Raw genomic sequence first — 27,202 nt, 5'->3', positions numbered from 1 at the left:
TGCCAAATGATGTAAATGTAAATGTAAATGTAAATTTACTATGTCAATGTCGTTTTCAATTATAAGACCCTTACTATCCTGCAGATTAGTAATTTCAGCTTTTAGAGCTCTTCCATCCATCCATCCATCATCTGCCGCTTGTCCGGGGTTCGGGTCGCGGGGGTAGCAGCTTCAGTAGAGGCACCCAGACCTCCCTCTCCCCAGCTAACCCCACCAGCTCCTCAGGGGGGACACCGAGGCGTTCCCAGGCCAGCCGAGAGATATAATCCCTCCAGCGAGTCCTGGGCCTGCTCCGGGGCCTCCTCCCTGTAGGACATGCACGGAAAACCTCTCCGGGTAGCCGCCCAGGAGGCATCCGCACCAGATGTCCAAACCACCTCAACTGGCTCCTTTCGACGTGAGGAAGCAGCGGTTCTACTCTGAGGCCCTCCCGGATATCCGAACTTCTCACCCTATCCTTAAGGGAGAGCCCAGACACCCTGCGGAGAAACCTCATTTCGGCCGCTTGTATTCGCGATCTCGTTTTTTCGGTCATTACCCATAGCTCATGACCATAGGTGAGGGTAGGGACAAAGATGGACCAATAGATCGAGAGCTTGGCTTTTTGGCTCAGTTCTTTCTTAGCCACGACGGACCGGTTAAGCGCCTGCAGAACTGCAGACGCCGCTCTGATCCGTCTATCCAGCTTCCGATCTCGCCTACCCTCACTCGTGAACAAGACCCCGAGATACTTAAACTCCTCCACTTGAGGCAGTACGTCTTCCCCAACCCGAAGAGGGCAAACCACCCGTTTCCGGCTGAGAACCATGGTCTCGGACTTGGAGGTGCTAATCCTCATCCCTGCCGCTTCACACTCGGCTGCGAACCACCCCAGTGCCTACTGGAGATCCCCAGCAGATGAAGCCAGCAGGACAACATCGTCTGCAAAAAGCAGCGAGGCAATCCTGAGGTCACCAAACTGGACACCCTCGACGCCTTGGCTGCGCCTAGAAATCCTGTCCATAAATATGATAAACAGGACCGATGACAAAGGGCAGCCCTGGCGGAGCCCAACACGCACCTGGAACACGTCCGACTTATTGCCGGCAATGCGGACCAAGCTTCTGCTCCGTTCGTACAGGGACCGGATCACCCACAACAGTGGACCCCGGACCCCATACTCTCGAAGCACCCCCCACAGAGCACCTCAGGGAACCCGGTCGTAAGCCTTTTCCAAATCCACAAAACACATGTAGACGGGATAGGCAAACTCCCAGGCCCCCTCCAGTACCCTTGCAAGGGTATAAAGCTGGTCCAGCGTTCCACGACCAGGACGAAAACCGCATTGTTCCTCCTGAATCCGAGATTCGACTATCGATCTTACCCTCCTCTCCAGTACCCCGGAATAGACTTTCCCAGGGAGGCTGAGAAGTGTGATCCCCCTGTAGTTGGAACACACCCTCCGGTCCCCTTTCTTAAATAAGGGGACCACCACCCCGGTCTGCCAATCCAGCGGCACTGTCCCTGACCTCCACGCACTGTTGAGAAGGCGTGTCAGCCACGACAGCCCCACAACATCTAGAGCCTTCAGGTACTCCGGGCGGATCTCGTCCACCCCCGGGGCCCGGCCACCACGGAGTTGTTTAACCACCCCGGCCACCTCAGCCTCAGTGATGGGCAAGCCCCCCCCAGCACCCTCGGGCTCTGTGCCCTCAGATGTCTCAAAGGCAGTATGCGTAGATGTATCGGAGGCAGGGTTGAGGAGGTCCTCAAAGTATTCCTTCCACCTCCGGATGATGTCCCCTGGTGAGGTCAACAGCCCCCCCCCCCCCCCCCACTATAAATAGTAGGAACCAGGAGCTGCTTCCCCCTCCTGATACTCCGTATGGTTTGCCAGAACCTTTTTGAGGCCGACCGAAAGTCACTTTCCATGGCCTCACCGAACTCCTCCCATGCCCGGGTTTTTGCTTCTGCGACCGCCCGAGCTGCGTTCCGCCTGGTCCGCCGGTACCCGTCAGCTGCCTCCGGAGACCCCCGGGCTAATAATTCCCGGTAAGCCTCCTTCTTCAGCTTCACGGCCCCCCTCACCTCTGGTGTCCACCATCGGGTACGGGGGTTACCGCCACGACAGGCACCGACCACCCTGCAGCCACAGCTCCGTACGGCCGCTTCCACAATGGAGGTCCGGAACAGTGTCCATTCAGACTCGATGTCCCCTACCTCCCCCGGCATGCAGTCGGAATTCTGCCGGAGGCACGAGTTAAAGCTCCAGCGAACAGGAGCCTCTGCCAGACGTTCCCAGCAGACCCTCACTATGCGCTTAGGCCTACCAGGTCTGACCGGCTTCCTCCCCCGCCACCTGAGCCAACTCATCACCAGGTGGTGATCAGTTGACAGCTCTGCCCCTCTCTTTACCCGAGTGTCCAAGACGGAGGGCCGCAGATCAGTTGATACGATTATAAAATCGATCATCGACCTGTAGCCCCGGGCATGTTCGTACCGTCCACTTATGGACACCCTTATGCTCGAACATGTTGTTCGTTATGGACAAACCATGCATTGCACAGAAGTCCAATAACAGAACACCACTCGGATTCAGATCAGGGAGGCCGTTCCTCCCAATCACCCCCTTCCAGGTCACACTGTCATTGCCCACGTGAGCGTTGAAGTCCCCCAGCAAAACGATGGAATCCCCCCGCGGCACGCCAAATAGCATACCGCTAAGGGAATACAAGAAGGCCGGGTACTCCGAACTGACATTCGGCGCATAAGCACAGATGACAGTCAGAGACCTATCCCCGACCCGAAGGCGCAGGGAAACAGCCCTCTCGTTCACCGGGGTAAACTCCGGTGTTAATGCACCGAGCTGTGGGGCCACCAATAGCCCCACCCCAGCCCGGCGTCGCTCACCCGCCGCAACTCCAGAGTAAAAGAGCGTCCAGCCCCTCTCCAGGAGATTGGTTCCAGAACCCAAGCTATGCGTTGAGGTGAGCCTGACTATATCTAGTCGATACCTCTCAACCTCACGCACAAGCTCAGGCTCCTTCCCCACCAGAGAGGTGACATTCCATGTCCCGAAAGCCAGTTTTGTCAGCCGGGGATCGGACCGCCAGGGCCTCCCTTGGCCGCCACCCGATCCACAATGCACCGAACCCCTGACATTCCCCTTGTGGGTGGTGGGCCCACCTGGGGACAGTCCCGCGTGCCTCTTTCGGGCTGTGCCCGGCCGGGCCCCACGGGCCAAGGCCCGGCCACCAGGCGCTCGCCAACGGGCCCCTCCCCCAGGCCTGGCTCCAGGGTGGGGCCCCGGTGACCCTAGTCCGGGCGAGGGAAACGGGACTTTGTTTTTATACTTTATACTTTTATGGTTCTTTTTATATTTTAGAGCTCTTTTAGAGTTAAAATACTGGAAGAAACTTTTAACATCATCCTTAGCCTCCAATGCGATCTTCCTTTCGACATTCCTTTTAGCTCGTCTAATGTCATTTTTTAATTCAGCCTGTAGATTTAGATACTCTTGCTTTATTCTGTCATCATCAGTTATTTTCCATTTCTGGAACAAAGCCCTTTTCCTCCTTACTTTATAGTTTATTTCCCTAGTAAACCACCTAGGTTGCAATTTCCTAGATTTCCTAGATATTATAAGGACTTGTGTTTCGTCTCCCAAAGCTGGTTCTTTTGTAGCTTTCTCTCTAGTGTTCGGAGGCTTAGGGTGATATCATGTGATTCCTTCAAAACCACTACGATTTCATGATTTGTGAAGCCACGTATGAAGTAGTCTTCAATTAGGGCATCCATTTGTGTATGCTGAGCTTTCTCTCACCTGTTGTTTTTGTCGTTCACTATTTTGAGATATTAAGTCAAAATTTTGAGATAAGTTGAAATTTTGAGATATGAAGTCGAAATGTTGAGAGACTAAGTCATTATTTTTAGATAACTAAGTCATTATTTCAACTTAAATTATAAATGTTTTTTTCCATGCTGGCGGAAACAGGCTTCTATACCCTGGAGAGGCCATGGGTAGTTTATTTATTTATTTGTGGACATCCATGCACTAAATTGGGCACACAATTTAGCTCAATGATCCCATGAAATTAGGCGTTACGGAAATCTAATTCTTAATACTGCACTTGATTATCAATATTATATCGCTGGCGGGGTGCATGTCCCAGCATCCATGTGTTGGCTGGGTTCTGTTACCTTTGGGAACAGACAATAAAGTTTTCTGTAGTTCTGTAATCTCTCGATTATCTCATCCTCACCATACAAACTTCCAAAGACTCTGCAACCACGCAAACTCTCTTTCATTCACTTGCTAATCCAACCTATTTTGTTCATCTGTTTTATAATTTTGGGTGGTGCTTCTAGGATCAAAGGCTTGCTGTGCAAAACAGTATTTTCTTTTAAGGTACCCATTTAAATTATTCTTTTCTGTTATTTTGTCTTTGTTTAATGTTAAGGTTAATGTCTGTCACGTGTTATAGTGTTAGGAATAAATGCAAGTCTTTTATACACTTTGAATCTCTGGCTGAATGATTGCCTCATAATTAAGTCACTTCACTGGTGCAAAATCACTGCTAAGCTTCTGAAGTCCCAAGTTTGTCCTAAACCATCACAAGACACTCTACGGCCGTGAGCAGAGTTTTGCTATAGAGCTGCTACAGACCTGGTAAGAGTTACGTTCGCAGGACGAACGTTCTAACCCAGGTTAAGTAGTTATACTGTAATTAATGAATTCCACTCATATCTTGGAACTTAATCTTCCAGTAACTGAACAATTAGGACTTCTATAATATTGTTTATTTGAGAAACAAACCATTCAAGCATAATAATCAATGAAATATTAATAATTATTTAATTAATTATTCATTTCTATACATATTGGTGGAGACAAATTATTTGAGCTAAATTTTTTTACAGGCATCTTCAAGATCATGTAATCCACTCTGCTCCTGCCCTATATCTTCCCCGAGCAAATTGTTTGCCTTTGCTTACAACCTCACTGCCTTGTGTGGTTGTGTGTGTGTGGTCCTGTTTGAACAGTGCGGGACTTATGCCTTTTCTTACACGTGATTGTTAATCCAATTATTCTTATTAAATATTGTCTTCATATACGAACCAAGACTCCAGCCTTAAATTTCTGCAACACTACCCCAGCTGTTCTCAATCCCTCTTTGCCTATTTATTGTTATGGCCACACGTGCCCCACATGGCAGAACTGCGGAGGACCCTCAGTCCACCCCAAACCAACGCATCTCCCAAGGCAGTCTGCACATCCTGGATTCAGACTATTTTTCCCTCCTCAAAATCCACCAGGAGCTGTCACCAGATTCGACCATCCAGGCATCTCCATGGGCATCATCTGTCCCTGACCACAGATCTCCAGGAAGTGTAGAGCTCAGCACAGAGCCTCAGCGCAGGATCAAGTCACATGGTAGATTAGGACCTCTCTGTCATTCTGATACCAGCCTGAATGTAACCAGAAAAGCGTATGGGGTTTTAAGCACCAACGGCACTGAATGATAATGGCTCAGAGAGAAGCTTTAGCCTTTAAAACATTCACCTTCATTATTAGCTGCAGGGAGCAAGTGAGACCAGACAAGCCAATCAAATTTGGGCTGGATTATAGGTTGGGGGGAATTTACACTCACTCTGGTATAGCCTGAGATTCCCCCCACATGGTGCAGATCAATAACAGTGAAGATCCCTCATTCATGCTGTAAGTATATGTTATGTTGGTCCTTCTCTTCAAAACTGATTACAAAAGAGATGCATTGTGGGAATTCACAGGAAGTGAGGCAAAGGCTGACATTTACTCAGTGTGAACACACACAGCGGTTTCAGTGACACCTCCATCCTCTGACCCGTCTGATGGTTCTACTGAGCCCAGATTCTCACACAGTTTTATGGGCCCGATTCTTGCAGATGGAAAAAACACATGCAACTATGAAACAGTCAAAACACAGAGAAGGTTTATTGTGCAAATATGCATAAGTGCATTTTTCTACTGGGTAATAAGACAGTAATCAGAAATTGTCAAGCTTCTTAACATTCACATGTACGCAACAAAATATTAACAAAATCCAGTAATAAAAGTATTAAAAGGTGCTGTTAAGTAAAGATGATTTGAACATACAGTCATGTGAGAAAATTAGGACACCCTATGAAAGCCTGTATATTTTAAAATATATTTGTACATATGGATATTTAATATCAATCTTAATGATACTGAGGGATCCAAATAATATAACTAAACAATTAATAAACAATTAAATTCTGTGAAATGTAATTTTAAAAGAATGCAATTTCTGGTGAGGAATAAATTAGGACACCCCCACATATTATCCCACTTAAAATGGTTAAAATCACACACAGGTGTATCACGTCAGGTGCACATGATCAGTACATCGTTACCCAGCATTACTACATTTTCTTCAGGCTGGAGCAAATGCAGAACTGCCTGATCAGATGCTTTCAAAATCTTGAGTCAGAAGAGGGGTCATTCCATGTCAAATCATCCACACTTTCAGATCTTATTGTCACAAATACTGATTTGTCACATGAGTACCTAACCAAACTGAAATTGGGCATGTCTGGGATCAATATTGAGGAAGATTTAAGCGAACAAAGTTTTAACTTTTTTTTGGGGGGGGGATTATGACTTTGACTGGCTATATTTACCTTACAAGTTTTTCTGAATTGCTATAACACATTTCCTAAAATCTCATCTCTTTGTCTCAAAACACTAAACATACAAACTCTAAAATTCAAGCTACCTTCGACTTGACTTGCAAAACCAAACATTTGACCCAAAACTATTTTAACTTTACTCAAAATCAAGCACTACTGTCAAAAACCACACAAAACCAGTCAATGTGCAAACACAACTTAGCAACGATTACACACTACATATACACTCACCTAAAGGATTATTAGGAACACCTGTTCAATTTCTCATTAATGCAATTATCTAATCAACCAATCACATGGCAGTTGCTTCAATGCATTTAGGGGTGTGGTCCTGGTCAAGACAATCTCCTGAATTCCAAACTGAATGTCAGAATGGGAAAGAAAGGTGATTTAAGCAATTTTGAGCATGGCATGGTTGTTGGTGCCAGACGGGCCGGTCTGAGTATTTCACAATCTGCTCAGTTACTGGGATTTTCACGCACAACCATTTCTAGGGTTTACAAAGAATGGTGTGCAAAGGGAAAAACATCCAGTATGCGGCAGTACTGTGGGTGAAAATGCCTTGTTGATGCTAGAGGTCAGAGGAGAATGGGCCGACTGATTCAAGCTGATAGAAGAGCAACTTTGACTGAAATAACCACTCGTCACAACCGAGGTATGCAGCAAAGCATTTGTGAAGCCACAACATGCACAACCTTGAGGCGAATGGCCTACAACAGCAGAAGACCCCACCGGGTACCACTCATCTCCACTACAAATAGGAAAAAGAGGCTACAATTTACACGAGCTCACCAAAATTGGACAGTTGAAGACTGGAAAAATGTTGCCTGGTCTGATGAGTCTCAATTTCTGTTGAGACAATCAAATGGTAGAGTCAGAATTTGGCGTAAACAGAATGAGAACATGGATCCATCATGCCTTGTTACCACTGTGCAGGCTGGTGGTGGTGGTGTAATGGTGTGGGGGATGTTTTCTTGGCACACTTTAGGCCCCTTAGTGCCAATTGGGTATCGTTTAAATGCCACGGCCTACCTGAGCATTGTTTCTGACCATGTCCATCCCTTTATGACCACCATGTACCCATCCTCTGATGGCTACTTCCAGCAGGATAATGCACCATGTCACAAAGCTCGAATCATTTCAAATTGGTTTCTTGAACATGACAATGAGTTCACTGTACTAAAATGGCCCCCACAGTCACCAGATCTCAACCCAATAGAGCATCTTTGGGATGTGGTGGTACGGGAGCTTCGTGCCCTGGATGTGCATCCCACAAATGCAATGCCATGTAGAATTAAGGCAGTTCTGAAGGCGAAAGGGGGTCAAACACTGTATTAGTATGGTGTTCCTAATAATCCTTTAGGTGAGTGTATAAATACAAAACACTGTGGGATAGCGGGAAAATAATATTTATTTATTCATTCATTTATTCTTGTACTCACATTTACAGTTTTTCTCAAATGCTAAAACACATTTCGCAAACGTTTCCTCCATGTTCCCCAATGTCTAAACACAACACCCTTTTCTAAAGCTACATAAACACAACCACACCTTCTCACTTCAAAACTCAAACTTTCACACCAAAAGAGCAGCTCGAAGCTTTCAAAAATGTAAACACTATACACATCATTACACACTACAGCAAAACAATTGAAAACACAATGCTCAATTTGTGAGAAGGTTCTTTGTTTCATAACTGCCAATGCATATTTTTAGAAACTTTACAGTAACGGATCTTCTTAGATCTCTGCAGAGGATTAGGCATTTAGATTTGTGAGTTTCATATGAAGAGTATAAATCTATAGAAAATTCTGCATGTACACTACTGTAAAACAACTCAATGCAAAAACAGAATCTATTGCACACAACAGTACTCTTGAAAACATGATCAGGGTGTGAAGTTTTTTTATTTACTTTATTCACACCACACACACACACCACAATCACTGTGCGGCATCATGTCGCTGAGCTGCATCGGGCCACATCACCTCATCCACATCGCAGGCTATATTGTCTCTTGCAAGGCACCGCGGGAAAAACACCCTGGAATGGCAAATCCATCCTTGGAAGGCCTCCACTGGGATGTCAACACAGGCCAGCTCCATTGCCCTTAGGAGGTTCTCTCTAGTGTATGGTTGAGAAGAACTCCTCTATAGGGTTCGGGTAAGGGGAGTAGGATGGCAGGCAGACGTTTAATTAAAAAGTGGTTACTGTTGGTGGTGAACCACTCTCTGATTTGGTTTGTTCTGTGGAAGCGGACATTAAGAACATAAGAACATAAGAACATATGAAATATACAAACGAGAGGAGGCCATTCGGCCCATCGAGCTCGCTTGGGGAGAACTTAACTAATAGCTCAGAGTTGTTAAAATCTTATCTAGCTCTGATTTAAAGGAACCCAAGGATTCAGCTTGCACTACGTTATCAGGAAGACTATTCCATACTCTGACTGCACGCTGTGTAAAGAAGTGCTTCCTTAAATCCAGTTTGAAATGTTCTCCCGCTAATTTCCACCTATGGCCACGAGTTCTTGTATTTGAACTAATGCTGAAGTAACTATTCGGTTGAACAGCATCCAAACCTGTTAGAATCTTATAGACCTGGATCATGTCCCCCCTCAGTCTCCTTTGCTTGAGGCTGAACAGATTTAGCTCAAATAACCTTTCCTCGTATGACATTCCTCTAAGACCAGGAATCATTCTTGTGGCCCTACGCTGCACCTTTTCTAAGGCCGCTATGTCCTTTTTAAGATATGGTGACCAAACCTGTACACAATATTCTAGGTGAGGTCTCACCAAGGAATTGTATAATCTTAGCATTACCTCCCTTGACCTAAACTCCACAGACCTGGAGATATACCCCAACATCCTATTGGCCTTTTTTATTGCTTCCCCGCACTGGCGAGAATGAGACATGGAAGCATCAACATACACACCAAGGTCTTTCTCATAATCAGCTACCTTTAGTTCAGTAGGTCCCATAAAATACCTGTACTTTATATTTCTGCTCCCTACATGGAGTACCTTACATTTGTCTATGTTAAATTTCATCTGCCAGGTGTCAGCCCAGTCACTAATTAAATTAAGATCCCGCTGTAGCTGCTGAGCCGCTAGTTCAGTATCTGCTACACCACCCACCTTGGTGTCATCTGCAAATTTCACCAGTTTACTGTATATATTGGTGTCTATATCATTTATGTAAATAAGGAACAAAAGTGGTCCTAAAATTGAACCCTGCGGTACCCCACTATGAACGCAGGCCCACTGTGACATCGAGCCTCTTATAACTACTCGCTGCTTCCTATCCGTTAACCAGTTATCAATCCAAGTCGCTACAGTTCCTAAAATACCTGTCGCTTTGAGTTTAAGTGAGAGCCTCTTGTGGGGAACAACATCAAAAGCCTTTTGGAAATCTAAATAGATGACATCATAGGCCTTCTTATCATCAACTTCCTGAGTAGCTTCCTCAAAAAACTCCAACAGATTTGTTAAACAGGATCTACCTCTCCTAAATCCATGCTGGCTATCCCTCAAAATGTTATTTGAGTCCAGGTAATCTACCATTTTCTCTTTGATTATAGCCTCCATAACTTTACCAGTTATACAAGTTAGACTGATTGGCCTATAGTTTGACAAATTACTTCTATCCCCTTTTTTGAAAATGGGCGTTATGTTGGCATGCTTCCAATCAGAAGGTACCACACCTTCAGATAAGGATTTTTGAAACAGTATTGTTAAGGGTCGGCAAATAATATCCCTCATCTCTTTTAACACTATAGGTAAGATGCCATCAGGGCCCTGTGATTTATTTATTTTGAGCTTAGCTAGGCTTTGCAAAACATCAGCTTCAGTTATATATATATATTAGTTATAGACGATGTTGGATTAGTAATAAGAACTGGTAAGTTACTAGTGTCCTCAACAGTGAATACCCGTGCAAAACTATCATTGAACTCATTTACTATGTCAATGTCGTTTTCAATTATAAGACCCTTACTATCCTGCAGATTAGTTATTGTCCCAAATGATCACATAAATGTGATGTGCAGGCCCAGGATGGTGTTGTTGGCGGTCCAGGAGGATGTCTTTTAACTCCTCCAGGAAGGTGAGGAGACGTTGGGTGTTGTAAGACCCAAGGACAGCATGCCGGTGGACAAGCCCCTCCGAACCCATGGCCGCACAAAGAGTAGTATTACCCCCCCGTTGGCCAGGAACCTCAGTGATGGCTCTTTGGCCAATGATGTTACGGCCTCTTTGCCTTCGTTTCTGCAGGTTGAAGCCAGCCTCATCCAGGAAGAGGTACTCATGAGGTCTGGCCATCGCGTCCAACTGTAATATCCTCTGTGAAAAGTGAAAGTGCACAGGTGTTCAGAACAACAGTCAATCAGGTAGCACAGTATTGTCCAGAAGTAATGTAGGCCACTGAGCAACACAGTATGTCCACTAACTGTACTGTGAACATGGATGTATACTTACTTGCACATACTCATAACGTAGGTCTTTGTGTCGCGCAGAGTTGCGCTCAAAGGGAACCCTATAGACCTGTTTCATCCACATCTTTTGGCGCCGGAGAACTCGGTCTGTTGTGGCCAAGCTGACATCATCAATGCTCTCAAAGTTGACATTATCGGCAATGACTTTGTCTCTGATCTCCCGGAGTCTGATGAGGTTGTTCTCACGAACCATATCCACAATGAGGGTTTCTTGTGCCGCTGTAAATATGGCAACCTTCCCACCTCTATGTGGCATTCTTTCAACTCTAAAGAAAGAAACATGTGTTGTCAATTGACATGTTTTGCAATAACAACTGATTTGAAACCAATAGACTACTTTCACAGGCTTGTAAAACTGTATTGTGACAAAGACAGCAATAGAGTACAATACCTGTTGTGTTGTCTGAATGCCTGAAAGGTGGTCACGGTGAACCTACTCAGGTTTGGACGGACTTTTAGTCCTGCTTCAGCCATTGTCATGCCATGGACAATGACATGGTCAATGACTGTTGCTCGTATCTCGTCCGTAATGATGGTGCGAGGTTGTCTTGCTCTCCCTCCTGGACCTTCTCCTCTCCCTTGTTGGCCTCCTCCTCTTCCTCGTTGGCCTGCTCCTCTTCTTCCATGGCCAGCTCTTCTCCCTCCTCTGACTCGAATTCCTCTTCCCCTGACTCTGCCTTCATCCATTGTGTTTGTTTGGAATCTTCAGCAAACTGTGCACTCTGAACTTGCTTTTATACATGTGGTCACAGCATTAGCAACAAGTGTCTTCAATTTTGAGTCGTTGTGTGTAATGAATGACGCCAGGTGTGTTCATTGTGTTCAAATATTGCTGACTGTGGCAAGCATTTTGCATCACATGAGCTTTCATTTGAGAATATGAGCAGAGTTCTTTTGCAACTTGTGTTTTAGCAAGGAAAAATGTGTTTAGATTTATGAGAACGGAGGATTGTGTTTTGTGAATTGTGTCTTCATGTGAAATGTGTTTATGATATTGGAAAATGATGGCTAGATTTAGTAAATGTGTTTAGACAACTGGTCATTTGGTTTAGAGGATTGGCTTTTGTGTTTTAGCATTTCAGAAAAACTGTAAATCATCAACTGTATTTGGATCAGGAGTCATTGTCATTTTTCATATGTCCCCCTCACAAAAAATAACTCTCATGGTGAGTTTCTGTTGTGTAGACATCTGAGGAAAAAAAAGAAACATTAACAGTTTTAGCAAATAACAAATCGCTTGAGAGTTATCATAAGCTTCCCTTGTACATTGTATGCTGACAGTGGAAAGACATCATATACATCAGACATGTCAACCACAGAAGGTTCTTCAGTGTAGCATTGCTGGTAGGACCGAAAGTGCTCTTGGTACCATGCTGTCATTTTTTTGCAGACAAACAAAATGTCTGGGTTAGCTGCAACAATCTGTGTAATCTGACCAAATTCAGGATGACCTGAACTATGTGATACTTGATTCCATCAATGCAGACAGATGATGCAACAAGCACTGACCCAGAAGTGGTTATGTTTTGAGGGAGTACTCTCTGAACATCACTGGGAAGAGAGGTGACCAAGACCATTGCAACCTTAGTCATATCAACTGCTGGCCTGAAAAATGAGCTACAGTCCAAATAGTAACTGAGTGCTTTCTAGTGTTTAGTAGCAAGTGTCATGGCCACATTTTTTAAATTCTGGGACTCTCTGACTACTTTTTTGAAGAACTTATGCTTACCCTCAAAGCGCATAGTCCAAACATCAGTCAAAGGACCAAATTTCTTTATCAGGTGAGGATAATGTTCCAAATAGTGATGTTTTGGTCGCAACCTGAAATTTGGAAAGGTTGACTGCAGCAGCTCTGTGCTCTGCCAACTTGCATTCCAGAAAATGCAGTCTCATCAGTATGCTTAGGTGCCACAACAAGCTCCACGATATCTTTGAGAAGCACGAGAATTTCCCAAGAATTATTTCCTTCAGGTACACAGTGACCAATAAAGAGTGGAAGAAGCCTAATGACAGACCAGTTCTCATGACCATTTCCACCAATGGTCCCTTTGGTTGAAAATCCTTTGCCAATTGTCTGAGGCTGATCAGTCTTGTCAGTAAACAAGTAATTAAAAGATCTGATGGCCTCATTTAGTACATCTAAAGTCAAATACTTCTTGGCAATCATGTCTGTCAAACACAGAGACATCTCAACTGGGACAATGCCTTCCAAGACATCATGTAAGATGTCTGGAGGGTAACCCTTGACCACATGAAAGTGTGTCAGACTTTTCGTAAGAGGACATCATCCTTTCACCCCAGAGTTTTGACTTAAGGTAGAGTCTTTCATCACCTTTTGCACATGCCTGTCATGACAGATTTTTATCTCTGAGATAGAAGAAACCAGAGCTTACCTCCTGTTGTTGAATGTCACTTCAGGATGCCATACAGACTCTGCAAATTTGTTTACTGTGAAGCTCTCATGGAATCCAGCAAGTGAATGGGCAGCAAGATTATCAGCTGCTACAAACAACACTGTTCCCTTCACACTTGCACCTAGCTGCTCTACATAAACACCATGCTGAGACAAGATCATGGACTAGAGGTTGCAGAACTTTCTCATAACCACACTGTTTGACTGTGGAGGTGTTGCAGAGTAAAGCAAGCTGAATAGAATTTAGTGTTGATCTGTATTTTGCTGGTATATTAGCAATAACCCAATACACTGCACATATTTTGTGTTTCTGCTTTGATGTTCCCAAAGGATTGGCTACTTCAAAGTCATCTAGATAAAGAATCAGTGCAACTGTGAACTGATCCATTGAAAGAAGGCTATTTTCCTTAAAGTGCTCTCCATCTGCAAATGAACTATATTCATGTGGAACATGCACCTTTTCTGACATTGCTTTATGTAAAATGTCACTTTTGTTTAACAGTTTCTGTAGCATGTGTTGTATGGGAACATATACAACTGTTTTTGTGCCTTTTTCAACAACATATTCTATAGGCATCACCAGGGGAAACTTATTCCTCACATAGGCTGCCCTCCTTTTTATAGTTCCTAGAGATCCACGTTTGCCACACAATGATGTCATCACATTACTTTCAGATGATCTCTTTTATAACTACTTCATCCACATTTGGATAATAATTCTTAAGTACTGACTTGACATTACTATACAGTAATGGTTGTGACAGGTCTACTGTGTGCAGGTTTGGTAACCATACCTCAAGAAGGACATTGCTGCCTTAGAAAAGGTGCAACGAAGAGCTACGAGAATGATTCCTGGTCTTAGAGGAATGTCTTATGAGGAGAGGTTAGCTGAGCTGAATCTGTTTAGCCTCGAGCAAAGGAGACTAAGGGGGTTTATGATTCAGGTCTATAAGATTCTAACGGGTCTGGATGCTGTTCAGCCAAATGACTATTTCAATATTACTCTAAATACTAAAACTCGTGGCCATAAGTGGAAATTAGCGGGAGAACATTTTAAAACAAATTTGAGGAAGCACTTCTTTACACAGCGTGTAGTTAGAGTATGGAATAGTCTTCCTGCTAGTGTAGTGGAAGCTAAAACCATGGATTCCTTTAAATCTGAGCTAGATAAGGTTTTAAGAACTCTGAGCTATTAGTTAAGTTCTCCCCAAACGAGCTTGATGGGCCGAATGGCCTCCTCTCGTTTGTAAATTTCTTATGTTCTTATGTTCTTATGTCATGTATTTGACAAAGGTGTTGTATCACTTGTTGTACAGCACTCTCTGGGATATGCAGAATAGTTTGCATTTTCAATAAGAGAGATGCAAGATTATGTTAAAGCTGTTTACCTAAACCACAAAGATCATCGCAGGCTTCTTCCATGACCTCTAGGTCTTCTGTGTCAGAAGTTGACAGTTGTTCTAGTTCACCTTGACTTTCATGGGCCACTTTATCGCAAGTGTCATTGGGTATACTGGCAATTATTTCATACTTGAAATTCTTTCAAGTATGCTGTCTATGTGTTTTACTTTTGTGTGCATTGAAAGTGGAGTACACACTGCACTGAAATTTACAATCTTTATAAGGACAATCAACTTTGTGATTTACTTTTAAGTGGGTATTCCGCAGATGAGCAAAATATTCAATTTCAGTGCAGGGTTCAAGAAATTCACATGACAAACAGCAAAACTTAATTTGAGCATCCACAGTTTGCGGTTGAACTGTGCTTCTGGTGTGAAAGCGGGATAAATGGCTATAGAGTGCATTGAGAGACTTGAATGTACACATACATTCCTGATGCAAGCAAGGAAAGGGCTCAGTTCTTGCATAAGTGCCATGTTTTAGCCTGTAATGTTTAAAAAGCTGTGCCCTCTTCTCGCAGATGGCAGGGCAGTACTTGCATTTCCAAAGCATTTTAAGGTGGCTTTAAACAAAACTAGTAGTGCAAAATTTTTTGGCATATGTTAAAAGTGCACTGTAAAATATAATTTGTTGTTTCAACTTAAAAATATCAGGTAAAGGGCTGCCTTAAAATTTTAAGTTAAGTCAAGAAATAGAGTTTGTTCTTATAACTCAACCAATTGTTATCCTAATGAAAAATCACATGTTGTCTAAACTTTTGTCTTAGTTTAGTTGACTAAGGTTTGTTAGTCAGTTCAACTGCTTTAATAGTCATTTTTACTTGGGAAAACTATTTAAGCTAAATTAAAATAATCAATTGTTTAAACTCTTGTTCTAATTTAGTTGACTTGGGTTTCTTAGTTAATTCAAATGTTTTAGTGGTTCTCTCAACTTAGGAATCTATTTTAGCTTAACTTATTAAGTTGATTAAGGTTTATTAAGGTAGCTGTGTGAACTTTATAAATAAAATCAAACTGATTTAAAGGTTGATTGACTTGATGTAAAGATGTTCACTACACAAAAAAATAAGTTGAGCTTTCCACCATCCATTTCAGCAAAAAAAATCCTGTTACAGTGAGGAGCACTGCCTTCCTCCAATGTTCATGAGGACCTTCTGAATAATTTCAAAGGTATACTTGAGTTCCTTTGGATAGTCTATGTTGAGGGCAAAAAGAAGACCCATCAGCATGGAAATGGCACTCGGGACATCCCTCAGATTAGACAGGACTACTGCCTCCTCAAGGACAACCAACACATCAATGATGTCTTCTCCTTTCACCGTCACAATGCCAACTTTCATCCCCTTGGTGAAAGTGTCTTCAATATCTGTGGGCTATAAAAGGGTTCAAAGACAAAAAGAAAAAAAAAATCATTTACAAAACTTAAAAGAAAATACACAATATCCCTTGTGCTTTATAAATCATGTCTTTCTAAAGAATAGCCATACTGATGCCTTGGATGATGGTGATTGGCTTTGGGTAACACTTCTTACGTTGTTTAAATTTTTTCAGAATAAGAATTGCACCCCCATGTTACAAATCCATTTCTTGCTTTGAACAAAGATCATGTTCATTAATAATAAAGCATGTCTTCAATTGCAGAATGTGAACAACAATTTAAATACATGCTAATTGTGCTAAATATTGGCTGTGCTCTGAATAAAATGTGACTGAGAATGCATGAAATGTGCAAACTGGAGCTACACTACCGTAGCAGAATGTAACTCCACAGACAATGCTTCTTTAATCAGTAACAGTTCCCCTTATATTAAACTGCATGAAAAACGAACATATAGACGTAGCTGGATTGGTTGCATAACTGGCATTGAATGACAACATCCAGCTTTACCCAGCTGTCCAATGACTGGGCCAGTGACTTAATTGTTTAAACAGTCCAGGGTCGAAGACATTTCACCAAAGTATTGCCCCCCCAACAGCTGTAGCAGCCGCTGTAATCACTTAAATATCCTAATATGTCTGCCATTACAAATATACAGTGTGTGAGAAATCCAATGCAAAGCTGTAGGGAACAGTACAGCAGCACAATGTCAAAGACCCTGGTGAAGACATGAATAAACACAATAAACGAACAATACCCATAGTAGTTTATCAGGTAGTTTCTCTGAAAACCAGACTAAATCCAGTCTCACAGATCTCGTAATAATACATTTGCTGGCATCTATAGTGAGCAGGGAGTTAACCCCTTGAGTTAAGGCTGAAAGTCTTGATTTAAAATCCACTGTGGTACTGTAATTATAGAATTAACTAGAATTAATAAGAAACAATGCTCACCTCCACAGTCTTGAAAATGTGTGAGGGATCTTCCTTGAGAAAATGAGGAAGGCCCAGCAGAAGAACTGTCCTCTTCCTTTGTGTAGAGCTCTGGTCAAAGAATTGAAAAACAAAACAAAAAATGTTTTAAACAGTGTTTATGAAACACCTAGACAGCTCCAAATAAACAGCTTTTTGCTTTTTCATTTCATTTCATCAATATATGAGTATCAGTGGAGATAACTGGGTCAGTTACACCTGTCTTTTAATGTTTTAATATCTTATAATTTGAATCAGGCTGATCAGCACATTAAAGTAGAATATGATATCAAATCTAACACCAATATACTGTACACAGATTCTGTAAAAGTTACCACACTAAATGTCCAATTGTGAAATATTACTACAGCTTTCTTTGAATGAGTTCATCACTTAAAATGGATAACCTAAAACTTAGACAAACGGAGAACATTTAGCAGTTGAACACTTACATCATCATCTAGGCATTTTATGAGCCTAGTTAGCCCTGCTATGCCGCTCTTGGTTTTGTACAGCTCAAGGAACCTCTCCAGATATTGGTCAAGCCCAGCAAAGAGGGAGCCTTTCAGGTCAACAGATGTAAGACGGGCAAATTCAGCTTCAACCTGAGCAATGGAAGAAGAGGGGTGGGGGGTACAGGCAGAATTTAATAAAAAAATGCTTTAAGATCTAAATTTAAGCAAACATCATCTGAGGCCCATTAGACAAAATACACACACAAAAGCAAAACAACCACAAAGATGCATTTTACCTGCCGTTCAGAGAACAAGGCTGGCCATCTTTCTTTGACTTGTGCCACCAGAGGTTCATCCTCAACAATCTCTTTTCTCCGTAAAGAGAATGTGTTGAACATCATTTCATCAATTTGCCTCCAGTCAACCTTTCTTTTCTTCATCTCACTGACCAAGACTGATCTCTCTATGTCAAGATCATGTTGGGTTTTCCCCTCTGGAAAACCTGGTAGAAAATTTACCTCTGACTTTTTGGCCCGCTTCAGTTTTTTTGACCCAGTTTGACTAGAGGTACGTGTGTTTACTTTGAGTTCAGGACATCCAGCCACTCGCAGCCTCTGTCTGAAGTTACCCATTTTGAACTTTAAATTTCCAACAGTACCACCCATTGACAGACCCTGGTTCCTTGAGACAAGGATGCTTGTTGATGAGAGCCTGGGCCACACAATCATATTCGTCACGTGTTGGGTAGGGGTTGTGGACATACATGGCTTCTGCCAGCTTCTCCAAGATATCCGATTTCATGTCCTTCGATATGTCAAGTAAGGATCCATCTTTGTGGTAGGTTTCATTTCCTTGCTTCAGTTTTAACTCAACATCAAAAGAAAAGGCAGGAATAACAAATGGCTGAGGCAGCTGACGAGTTTGGCCACCACTGCTGCCCTCCTCAAGAGTTGATGACAGGCTTGCTGTGTCTAGAGTGGAGTCTGTGTTGTAGGTTGTAAAAGTCTTCGTGTACACCTTCAATGTTGCTTTCTCTTTAGGAAGTTCTGATATGCTACTCAGATTGCACAGTTCATTATCAAATTCAGGGTCTTGATATTGAACCACAAGGTCCCCCTCCAATCCAAGTTTCGTCTTCAGAAGTATATGGAAGTTTTCAACAGTTTCAGGCAAGTTGTCGATGGTAACCTTTCTTATGTCATCTTCACTCAGGATGATGCGCAGCAGCATGATGAATCGCTTCCAACAAGAAAAACAGAAATAAAGTGTGAATAGCACGAATACATTTTCACAGGAGATGCTAAGAAAAAAATATATATCAACCATTCACATACGACTACTGACTTTTTTGGCAGCCATCTATGTACTGTATATAAAAAAAGAGCTTTACCATTATTAAAAATAGGAGAATTGTGTAAATTGTAAATAATGCATTTAACAAGCTGGAAAAGTTACAAAACATTGAACCAGTGTTAATTTTGACAGCACATTTTGATTTAGCTATAGTCAGTGTTTTGACTAAAACATCATTTAGTTTTAGACTATAATATTTCTATAATATATATTTCTTTCCAAGCTCCTTAGACTACGATGACATGCCACAAAAACAAATTACCTTAATGTACAAGAAATGCCTTTGGTGACACCAGGAGTCTGCCCCGTACAGTGTATGCTGACAATGGGATGTAGTGGTTAAGCTCTTCAGGTTCAGCTACCATCAGTTGAGCAGTATTCCTTTCGCAGAGTTCGTAACATCTGAGGTGCTCCACATACCAAGCTGAGAAAGATTCCAAAACAAAAAATGGCTTGTTGCATACAAGCAGCACATGAACAATTTTAGAAAAATCAGGAAGTCCACTTGTGCTTCCAAATGAGACAAACATTCCTGTGGTGTATTGTGTCCCATGTATGTATGCTGTTGTAGCCAGTGACACACTTCTCAGAGTTGTAAATTTCTTCTCCATCACTTGCATGACAGAGGAAGCTAGCATGTCCACAGAAACATTTGATGCTCCCTTAACTTCCACTCTTGGTTTAAACAGGGTAGTCATGTCCAAGTGGTATGCCAGCATAAGCTGGTGTCTAAGAGACAAAGTCAGTAGAATGTTTTTGAAATTATTGACATCACGAACCACTTTCTTGAAAAAGCTATGTTTAGCTTCAAAACGAATTGTCCAAAAGTCAACCAGTGGCCCAAAGCAGCGGATCAAATGAGGGTAGTGCTCCAGGAAATGGTGTTTAGGTTTAAGTTTCTGTCCTGGAAACACACTTTGCAAAAGTCTCCTGTGTTCACTTATTTTAGCATCAAGATAGCACAGGCTTTCCTCAGTAAAAGTGGAGGATGCTAAAAGTTCCACAATGTCTTTCAGTTCCAGAATTACACACCAAGCATCATTATTTTCAGGTACAACGTCACCAATGAGCAGAGGTAGCAACCTCAACAGAGTCCAGTTCTCATGGCCATTACCCCCAATAGTTTCACAGACAAGTATTTTTTCTGTAATTTTCTGTGGACAGTTAGTTTTGTCAGAAAATTTATAGGGAAAGCGTTGAATGGCAGTATTCAAATAATCTAATGTAAAGTATTTCTGTCCAATCAAAGTTTTCAAACACAAACAGAGCTCCCAAGGTACAATACCTTCTAAAACATCATGCAAAAAGTCAGGGGGAAACCCAGTTATGCAATGAAAATAAGACAACTTGTTTAGTACACATTCCTTTTTCACTCCATCAGCACTTTTCAATTTCACATTTTCTTTGAGCTTTGAAACATTGGCATTATATGACTCTTTTGTTCTCAATGAAAATGACCCACTTCGTACAGGAACACGCTGAATATCACTACGACTGGCTAAGCAAAACCGACAAAATTTATCAACATTAAATGACTCCTGAAAACCAGCAAAGGAATGTGCTCCTAAATTATCAGATGACACATACAACACTGTACCCCTAACACTGGTTCCCAGCCTACTTATGTAAACCCCTTGGTTTTCAAGCAGTTGGAGATCTCTCAGAAGTGGCTCTACAATCCTCTTATATCCAAATGTCTTAACATCTACACTTTTACACAAGAGAGCAAGGTAAATGCTAGACAGCGATGACCTGTATTTCACTGGTAAATTTACTATCACCCAGTATATTGCACACAATTTATGTTTTTTTCTTGAGGTTCCTAAAGGATTACAGACCTCAAAATCATCAATGTACAGAGCTAATGAAATGCTTTGCTCTTCCCCAGACAGAAGTGGGTTCTCCTTGAAATATGAGCCATCAAATGAGCTGTTGTACTGGCCAGGTTTTGATCCTGTATTGTCTTTTTCTAAAACTTTGTCAATAATATCCCCCTTATTTAACAACTCCTGCAGAGTTTTTAGAACCGGAACATAAACAAAGGTTTTCTTTGATGCTAAATCTAAGATATATTCAACTGGGTCTATAACGCCAAATTTTTCTCTGAAATAGGACAACCTTTTTTGTTCTGATCCTAAACACCCACTCTCTGAAATGGAGCAAAGAGGACTGAGGCTGTTCAAGGAATCAGTTACCAAAGTAATAGTGTCGTCATCAATGTTACCATTGTGCTGCCTTAAAACCCTTTTCACTGTATTCCTATTTAGATCACCTATCAAAATGCCAATTTCATGAAACTCATTGATTATTTCCTGGGTAGCTAATTTGGAAACATGCAATATTGCTTGCATGCGCAGAAGTAAAGATGCAAGCTTTTCCTGAATTTTGTAAGTGGTATCATGGTGTTCTACTTCACTGCCACAATTATCTTGAAGTGGCACATGGCCATCACTGTGAGTATCTTCTGACTGCAAATCAACATTTACTTCAGATCCAAATTCTGCAAATTCATTTTCTTGGACAATAAGCTCTGTCTTGAAATCTTTTATAGTAGAATGAGGGTGAAAACGACTCTTATGTGATGTAAAACTGGAGTAAAGGTGTGATTTAAAAGAACACTGATTAAAAGGGCAAGTAACAATTTCCCTATTCCTCAGATGTTTACCTTGATGAGCAATATACTGCTTTAGTCCAACTGCCTGATTAAAGCTACACAGCAGGCATTTTACTTTAAAGCCAGCAAGTCCATTACATACTCCTTCTGTGACCCCATGATCTCTTAAATGGACCTGCAAGGCTTTTTTAGATCTGAAATACTGTGCACAGTCGGTGTATATGCAGGGTAGTGGACAGCTTCTTCCGTAATGTCTGTGACTGTTACTGTAATGTTCAATGATTCTCTTGCGATTTCCACAAAAAAAAGTACAAAATTTGCAAGTCCACCTCATTCAAAAGACAGAAACAGATGTGACCATCTAGACCTGTGAAAATAAATTAATGAAAAACCTTTAGTTATGGGTGCTATTACAAACACAGTAGCATAAAAAGTGTTCTCCATTGCTTTTGTTAATGAATTATTTGTTGGTAGCATCTCTCAATACTTAGGTTATGCCACCTGCATGTGATCATCAATCGCCCAATATTACTTCTTCATAAGAACATAAGAACTATACAAACGAGAGGAGGCCATTCGGCCCATCAAGCTCGCTTGGGGAGAACTTAACTAATAGCTCAGAGTTGTTAAAATCTTATCTAGCTCTGATTTAAAGGAACCCAAGGATTCCGCTTGCACTACGTTATCAGGAAGACTATTCCATACTGTAACTATACATGCTGCGTAAAGAAGAAGTACCTTGACACTACAGTGCTTTATTCTACAGAGCTATTAAATTACAATATAGTCTGTGGTGTTTCCAGTATGAAAAAAAGGAACTTACCATTTCACTCTATTGGCAAAAATAAATGGCCAGCACCTAGTTTGGCTTCACAGACCTAAAATAAAATAAAAACATATCAGATATATATAACCCAAAGGAAGAATATCCATCAATGTTCTGGGCCAAGATAAGAGTACGAAAGTTTTCCACCTTCAAACAAAAGAAAACAGACTTCTGTCTGAAAAATAAGAACAGGACAGTATGGAAATGAATAGTCAATATGAGCTGGTAGGTGTTAGCCAGCATAAGATAAACACTGAACTCTCTCATAAAAACTAATATAATGCTGGGTTGCAGACCATATTTTGTCTCACTCCTCAGTGCACTCTTGCAGCTCAGCACACAGCAGTAAATAGCAGCTTAAGTGATTATATAGGGACAAAGAGATGACAACAAGCACAACAGTCCTACCAAAAAAATGTTCTTTTAGTCAGTCAGTTACTGGAAATATTGCCAAACTAAACCTCCACCAAAATATAACAGGCTGTGAAGTTAAAAGAAATGTACAAGTACACAGGCAATATGACATAAGCCATATTAATTAGCAGAGTTAGCTTGCTAATATCGCAACAGTTGTTGAATGTGCAACCTTAAAACTAGCGGCACAACACTTTTCATTTGGTCCGTGCAACATTAAACCCATAAAAAGGACATATATCAGTTTATTAGGTTAAGTTTGGTCATGGCGCACAAGCTGGACCATGTCGGCTAAAGTTACATTAGTTAAAGCAAATGTTTCGGTAAAAGAGAAAAACACACATCATGCCATAAATTTAAAAACGTATTCCAAATTTTGTAGCTACTTTTGTTATAGTTATAACCGATGTTACTCACATTGAAAGCAGATTTCAATGGAGACGATTAGTAAATGTCCAAGCAACGTGAGCTTGTCTTTAACCGCCAATTCCCCATAATGCACCTCGATAGCAGTCACGTGAAGCAATTTTGAACCCTGCAGTGCTCAACTTCACCACATTGTCAAGTTCACATAAGTTTCTGATTTAGCTGGACATGAGTTTTCAAGTTAGCTTTTTTTGATGTAATTGGGACGTTTTTAACTTATAATTCTATGTTATAACAACAACTTCAGTCATCTATTGTCATACTGACATGGAATAATATGTTAAAACAACAAACATCTAGAATTACATTTTACAGTGTGGGTATTTACTTTTTCAAACTTACATTGAAATAATTTGAATTCTACATTACTTTTGCAAAACTGTATGTAGAGAACACACAAGTAGAGAGCTACTCGAAAAACACAATGCTGCAAGTATCAAATGCTCACTGTTCACTTAAAACGACCTCATAATTTACACACATTCAAATGCACGTTTCAAACTACAAATGTTCCAGCAGTTTCTAATTAGTAGTATTTGAATAGAGAAAACAACTCACCTTGTTCATCCACAAAATGGTTTCCACATTACAGCAAGCAAAATTCCTTTAAAAGTCTCAAGTCAAGTCTCAAGTCCATCCATCCATCCATCATCTGCCGCTTGTCCGGGGTTCGGGTCGCGGGGGCAGCAGCTTCAGTAGAGGCACCCAGACCTCCCTCTCCCCAGCTAACCCCACCAGCTCCTCGGGGGGGACACCGAGGCGTTCCCAGGCCAGCCGAGAGATATAATCCCTCCAGCGAGTCCTGGGCCTGCCTCGGGGCCTCCTCCCTGTAGGACATGCACGGAAAACCTCTCCGGGTAGCCGCCCAGGAGGCATCCGCACTAGATGTCCAAACCACCTCAACTGGCTCCTTTCGACGTGAAGAAGCAGCGGTTCTACTCTGAGGCCCTCCCGGATATCCGAACTTCTCACCCTATCCCTAAGGGAGAGCCCAGACACCCTGCGGAGAAACCTCATTTCGGCCGCTTGTATTCGCGATCTCGTTCTTTCGGTCATTACCCATAGCTCATGACCATAGGTGAGGGTAGGGACAAAGATGGACCAATAGATCGAGAGCTTGGCTTTTTGGCTCAGTTCTTTCTTAGCCATGACGGACCGGTTAAGCGCCTGCAGAACTGCAGACGCCGCTCCGATCCGTCTATCCAGCTCCCGATCTCGCCCACCCTCACTCGTGAACAAGACCCTGAGATACTTAAACTCCTCCACTTGAGGCAGTACGTCTTCCCCAACCCGAAGAGGGCAAACCACCCTTTTCCAGCTGAGAACCATGGTCTCGGACTTGGAGGTGCTAATCCTCATCCCTGCCGCTTCGCACTCGGCTGCGAACCGCCCCAGTGCATGCTGGAGATCCCCAGCAGATGAAGCCAACAGGACGACATCGTCTGCAAAAAGCAGCAAGGCAATCCTGAGGTCACCAAACTTAAGTCTCAAGTCTCGTTTATTTATATAGCCCCTTTCAACTACAACGTAGACCAAAGGACTGTTCATCCGAAAAGAAATGAAGATAGAAGGCATAAAAGCAAAACAGACACATAACATACAATAACAAATTCAAGAATTAAAAGCCACAGAATACAAATACGTTTTCACACGAATTTTAAAAACATCGACTGATGGAGCAGATCTAATATCAGGGGGAAGCGCATTCCACAGTCTAGGGCCAACTACTGAGAAACTACTGATCCCCTTTAGTTTTAAGATGTGTTCTTGGAACAAAGAGCAGTAAACAATTAGAAGACCTTTGTGATCTACCAGAGTTCATAAGCACCAAGTCCTTGATATATTCCGGGGCCAAGCCATGAACAGCTTTATAAACATACAACAACACCTTATACTGTATTCGAAATTTTAACGGCAGCCAATGAAGCCGTTCGAAAAAGGGTCCAAACTTAAGAAAAACAGACAAATGTAGACAGAAAATGTATTGTCCAAGGAGCATACAAAGTGCACAGACCTTAAATTGTTTTGTAATTATAAGAAAATGCCACAACTTTCTCTGTATCCTCCAACGGACAAGCAAAGACTTGCCTAGAGTTTTCAGCCAATCACAACAGGGCAGCACTGTGGCCTGAGGTAAAACTTGATAGTTTAAGTTAGTTAAACTTATAAAAAATGAGTACACCCAATGACTGTCTCAAACACTCTTCATATACTCATACTGTTTAAGTAATGCAACAAAACTAATTTTTTAAGTGATATTTACTCAAACTGTTTGCATAGAAAGAACTTTCGGGTTAACAGTGTATGCAACGTGTGTATGAGAGCATCTGTTACAGGGTATGTGTGTATGAGAGCGCCTGTTACGGGGTACGCGTGTATGAGAGCGCCTGTTACGGGGTACGCGTGTATGAGAGTATCTGTGACAGGGTACGCGTGTATGAGAGCGTCTGTGACAGGGTACGTGTGTATGAGAGCGTCTGTGACGGGGTACGTGTGTATGAGAGCGTCTGTGACGGGGTACGTGTGTATGAGAGCGTCTGTTACGGGGTACGTGTGTATGAGAGTGTCTGTGACGGGGTACGCGTGTATGAGAGCGTCTGTGACGGGGTACGTGTGTATGAGAGCGTCTGTGACGGGGTACGTGTGTATGAGAGCGTCTGTTACGGGGTACGTGTGTATGAGAGTGTCTGTTACGGGGTACGTGTGTATGAGAGCGTCTGTGACGGGGTACGTGTGTATGAGAGCATCTGTGACAGAGTACTTGTGTGTGTCTGCAATAATACTTATATAATGCTATAATTATATATAAATGTTATAATATTTAACATTATACAGACACATACATACATGTACATATATAACTACGAATTATTATAATAATACTATAATTTCACAGAGGATCATGGGTTCCAAGCTCCCAGATCTGAACAATGCTTATGCTAGCCGATTATGTAGGAAGGCAAGCAACATTATCAAGGACCCCACCCACCCGGGTTACAAAATGTTTGTCCCCCTCCCATCGGGCAAAAGATTCAGGACCATTCAAATCACGAACAAACAGACTGAGGAACAGCTTTTTCCCGAGAGCAGTGGCCTCCGTCACACCCCTTCCCACTACAGAACACTGACCATTAAGGCCCAATCCCAATTCTATTTTCTACCCCTTTGCCTACCCCTCGCCCCTTCCCCTTGCCCCTTGAAATGAAGTGGAAAGGGGTAGGGTTAAAAAATTTCCCCTAAGAAATGGGACACCACTACTACACTGTTATACGTCATCATTTTGCTGGTGGATCGCGCTGGGGTGTGTATGATGACGGCAAACATGTTTTGTTGAATTTAACATAGCCAATTGCATAGCTCGCTAACATATGTTAGCTGGACATGTAAAAGAAATAATGCTTTCGTGTTGTAACGTTACCCATTTACAGACATTTGTTAGATACATTTGTGAACATTTATGTGTTTACTTTGTATAAATCCTGAAAACATTTAATTGAATTACCTGAGTTGTTTGATCGTTATGTGGTAGCATGCTGTTTTCATATGTTTGTAACGTTACTATTTTATGAGTTCACTTTACTCTGTAAGTTATTTACAATCGTACATGGTAGCCTTTTGCAGATTAGCTTTTGTACTTTGTTTTGGGGCGATAAATGACATGTCATTCCAGTTCAGATGAATGATGTGAACTTCTTTGTTACAGGCTGGTGGTCCAGTATCATACTGCAGGTTAAACCATAACATGCCAATCTTGCGGTTGTGGATTGATGAGGAGCTTGAGCTGAAGCAGG

At 42.2% G+C, this 27,202-nt stretch overlaps 1 protein-coding gene across 1 annotated transcript; it reads right to left on the bottom strand.

The window, feature by feature from the left end:
* Positions 1-16,083: 16,083 nt before the first annotated feature.
* LOC140582757 (sterile alpha motif domain-containing protein 3-like) lies at positions 16,084-23,660 on the bottom strand. The gene is made up of 8 exons (XM_072707070.1): positions 23,403-23,660; positions 22,569-22,623; positions 21,797-22,112; positions 19,394-19,555; positions 18,075-19,017; positions 17,776-17,928; positions 17,306-17,395; positions 16,084-16,347 (listed from the first exon to the last, which is right to left on the bottom strand). The coding sequence occupies exons 5-8, from the start codon at positions 18,537-18,539 to the stop codon at positions 16,084-16,086; spliced, it is 972 nt and encodes a 323-aa protein (XP_072563171.1). The 5' UTR covers positions 18,540-19,017; positions 19,394-19,555; positions 21,797-22,112; positions 22,569-22,623; positions 23,403-23,660.
* Positions 23,661-27,202: the final 3,542 nt, after the last annotated feature.

Source organism: Paramormyrops kingsleyae, chromosome 25 (assembly GCF_048594095.1).
Source record: "Paramormyrops kingsleyae isolate MSU_618 chromosome 25, PKINGS_0.4, whole genome shotgun sequence".
Lineage (NCBI taxonomy): Eukaryota > Metazoa > Chordata > Actinopteri > Osteoglossiformes > Mormyridae > Paramormyrops > Paramormyrops kingsleyae.
Note: the sequence above shows the minus strand (reverse complement) of the source record. Positions and strands in the feature narration are given on the sequence as shown.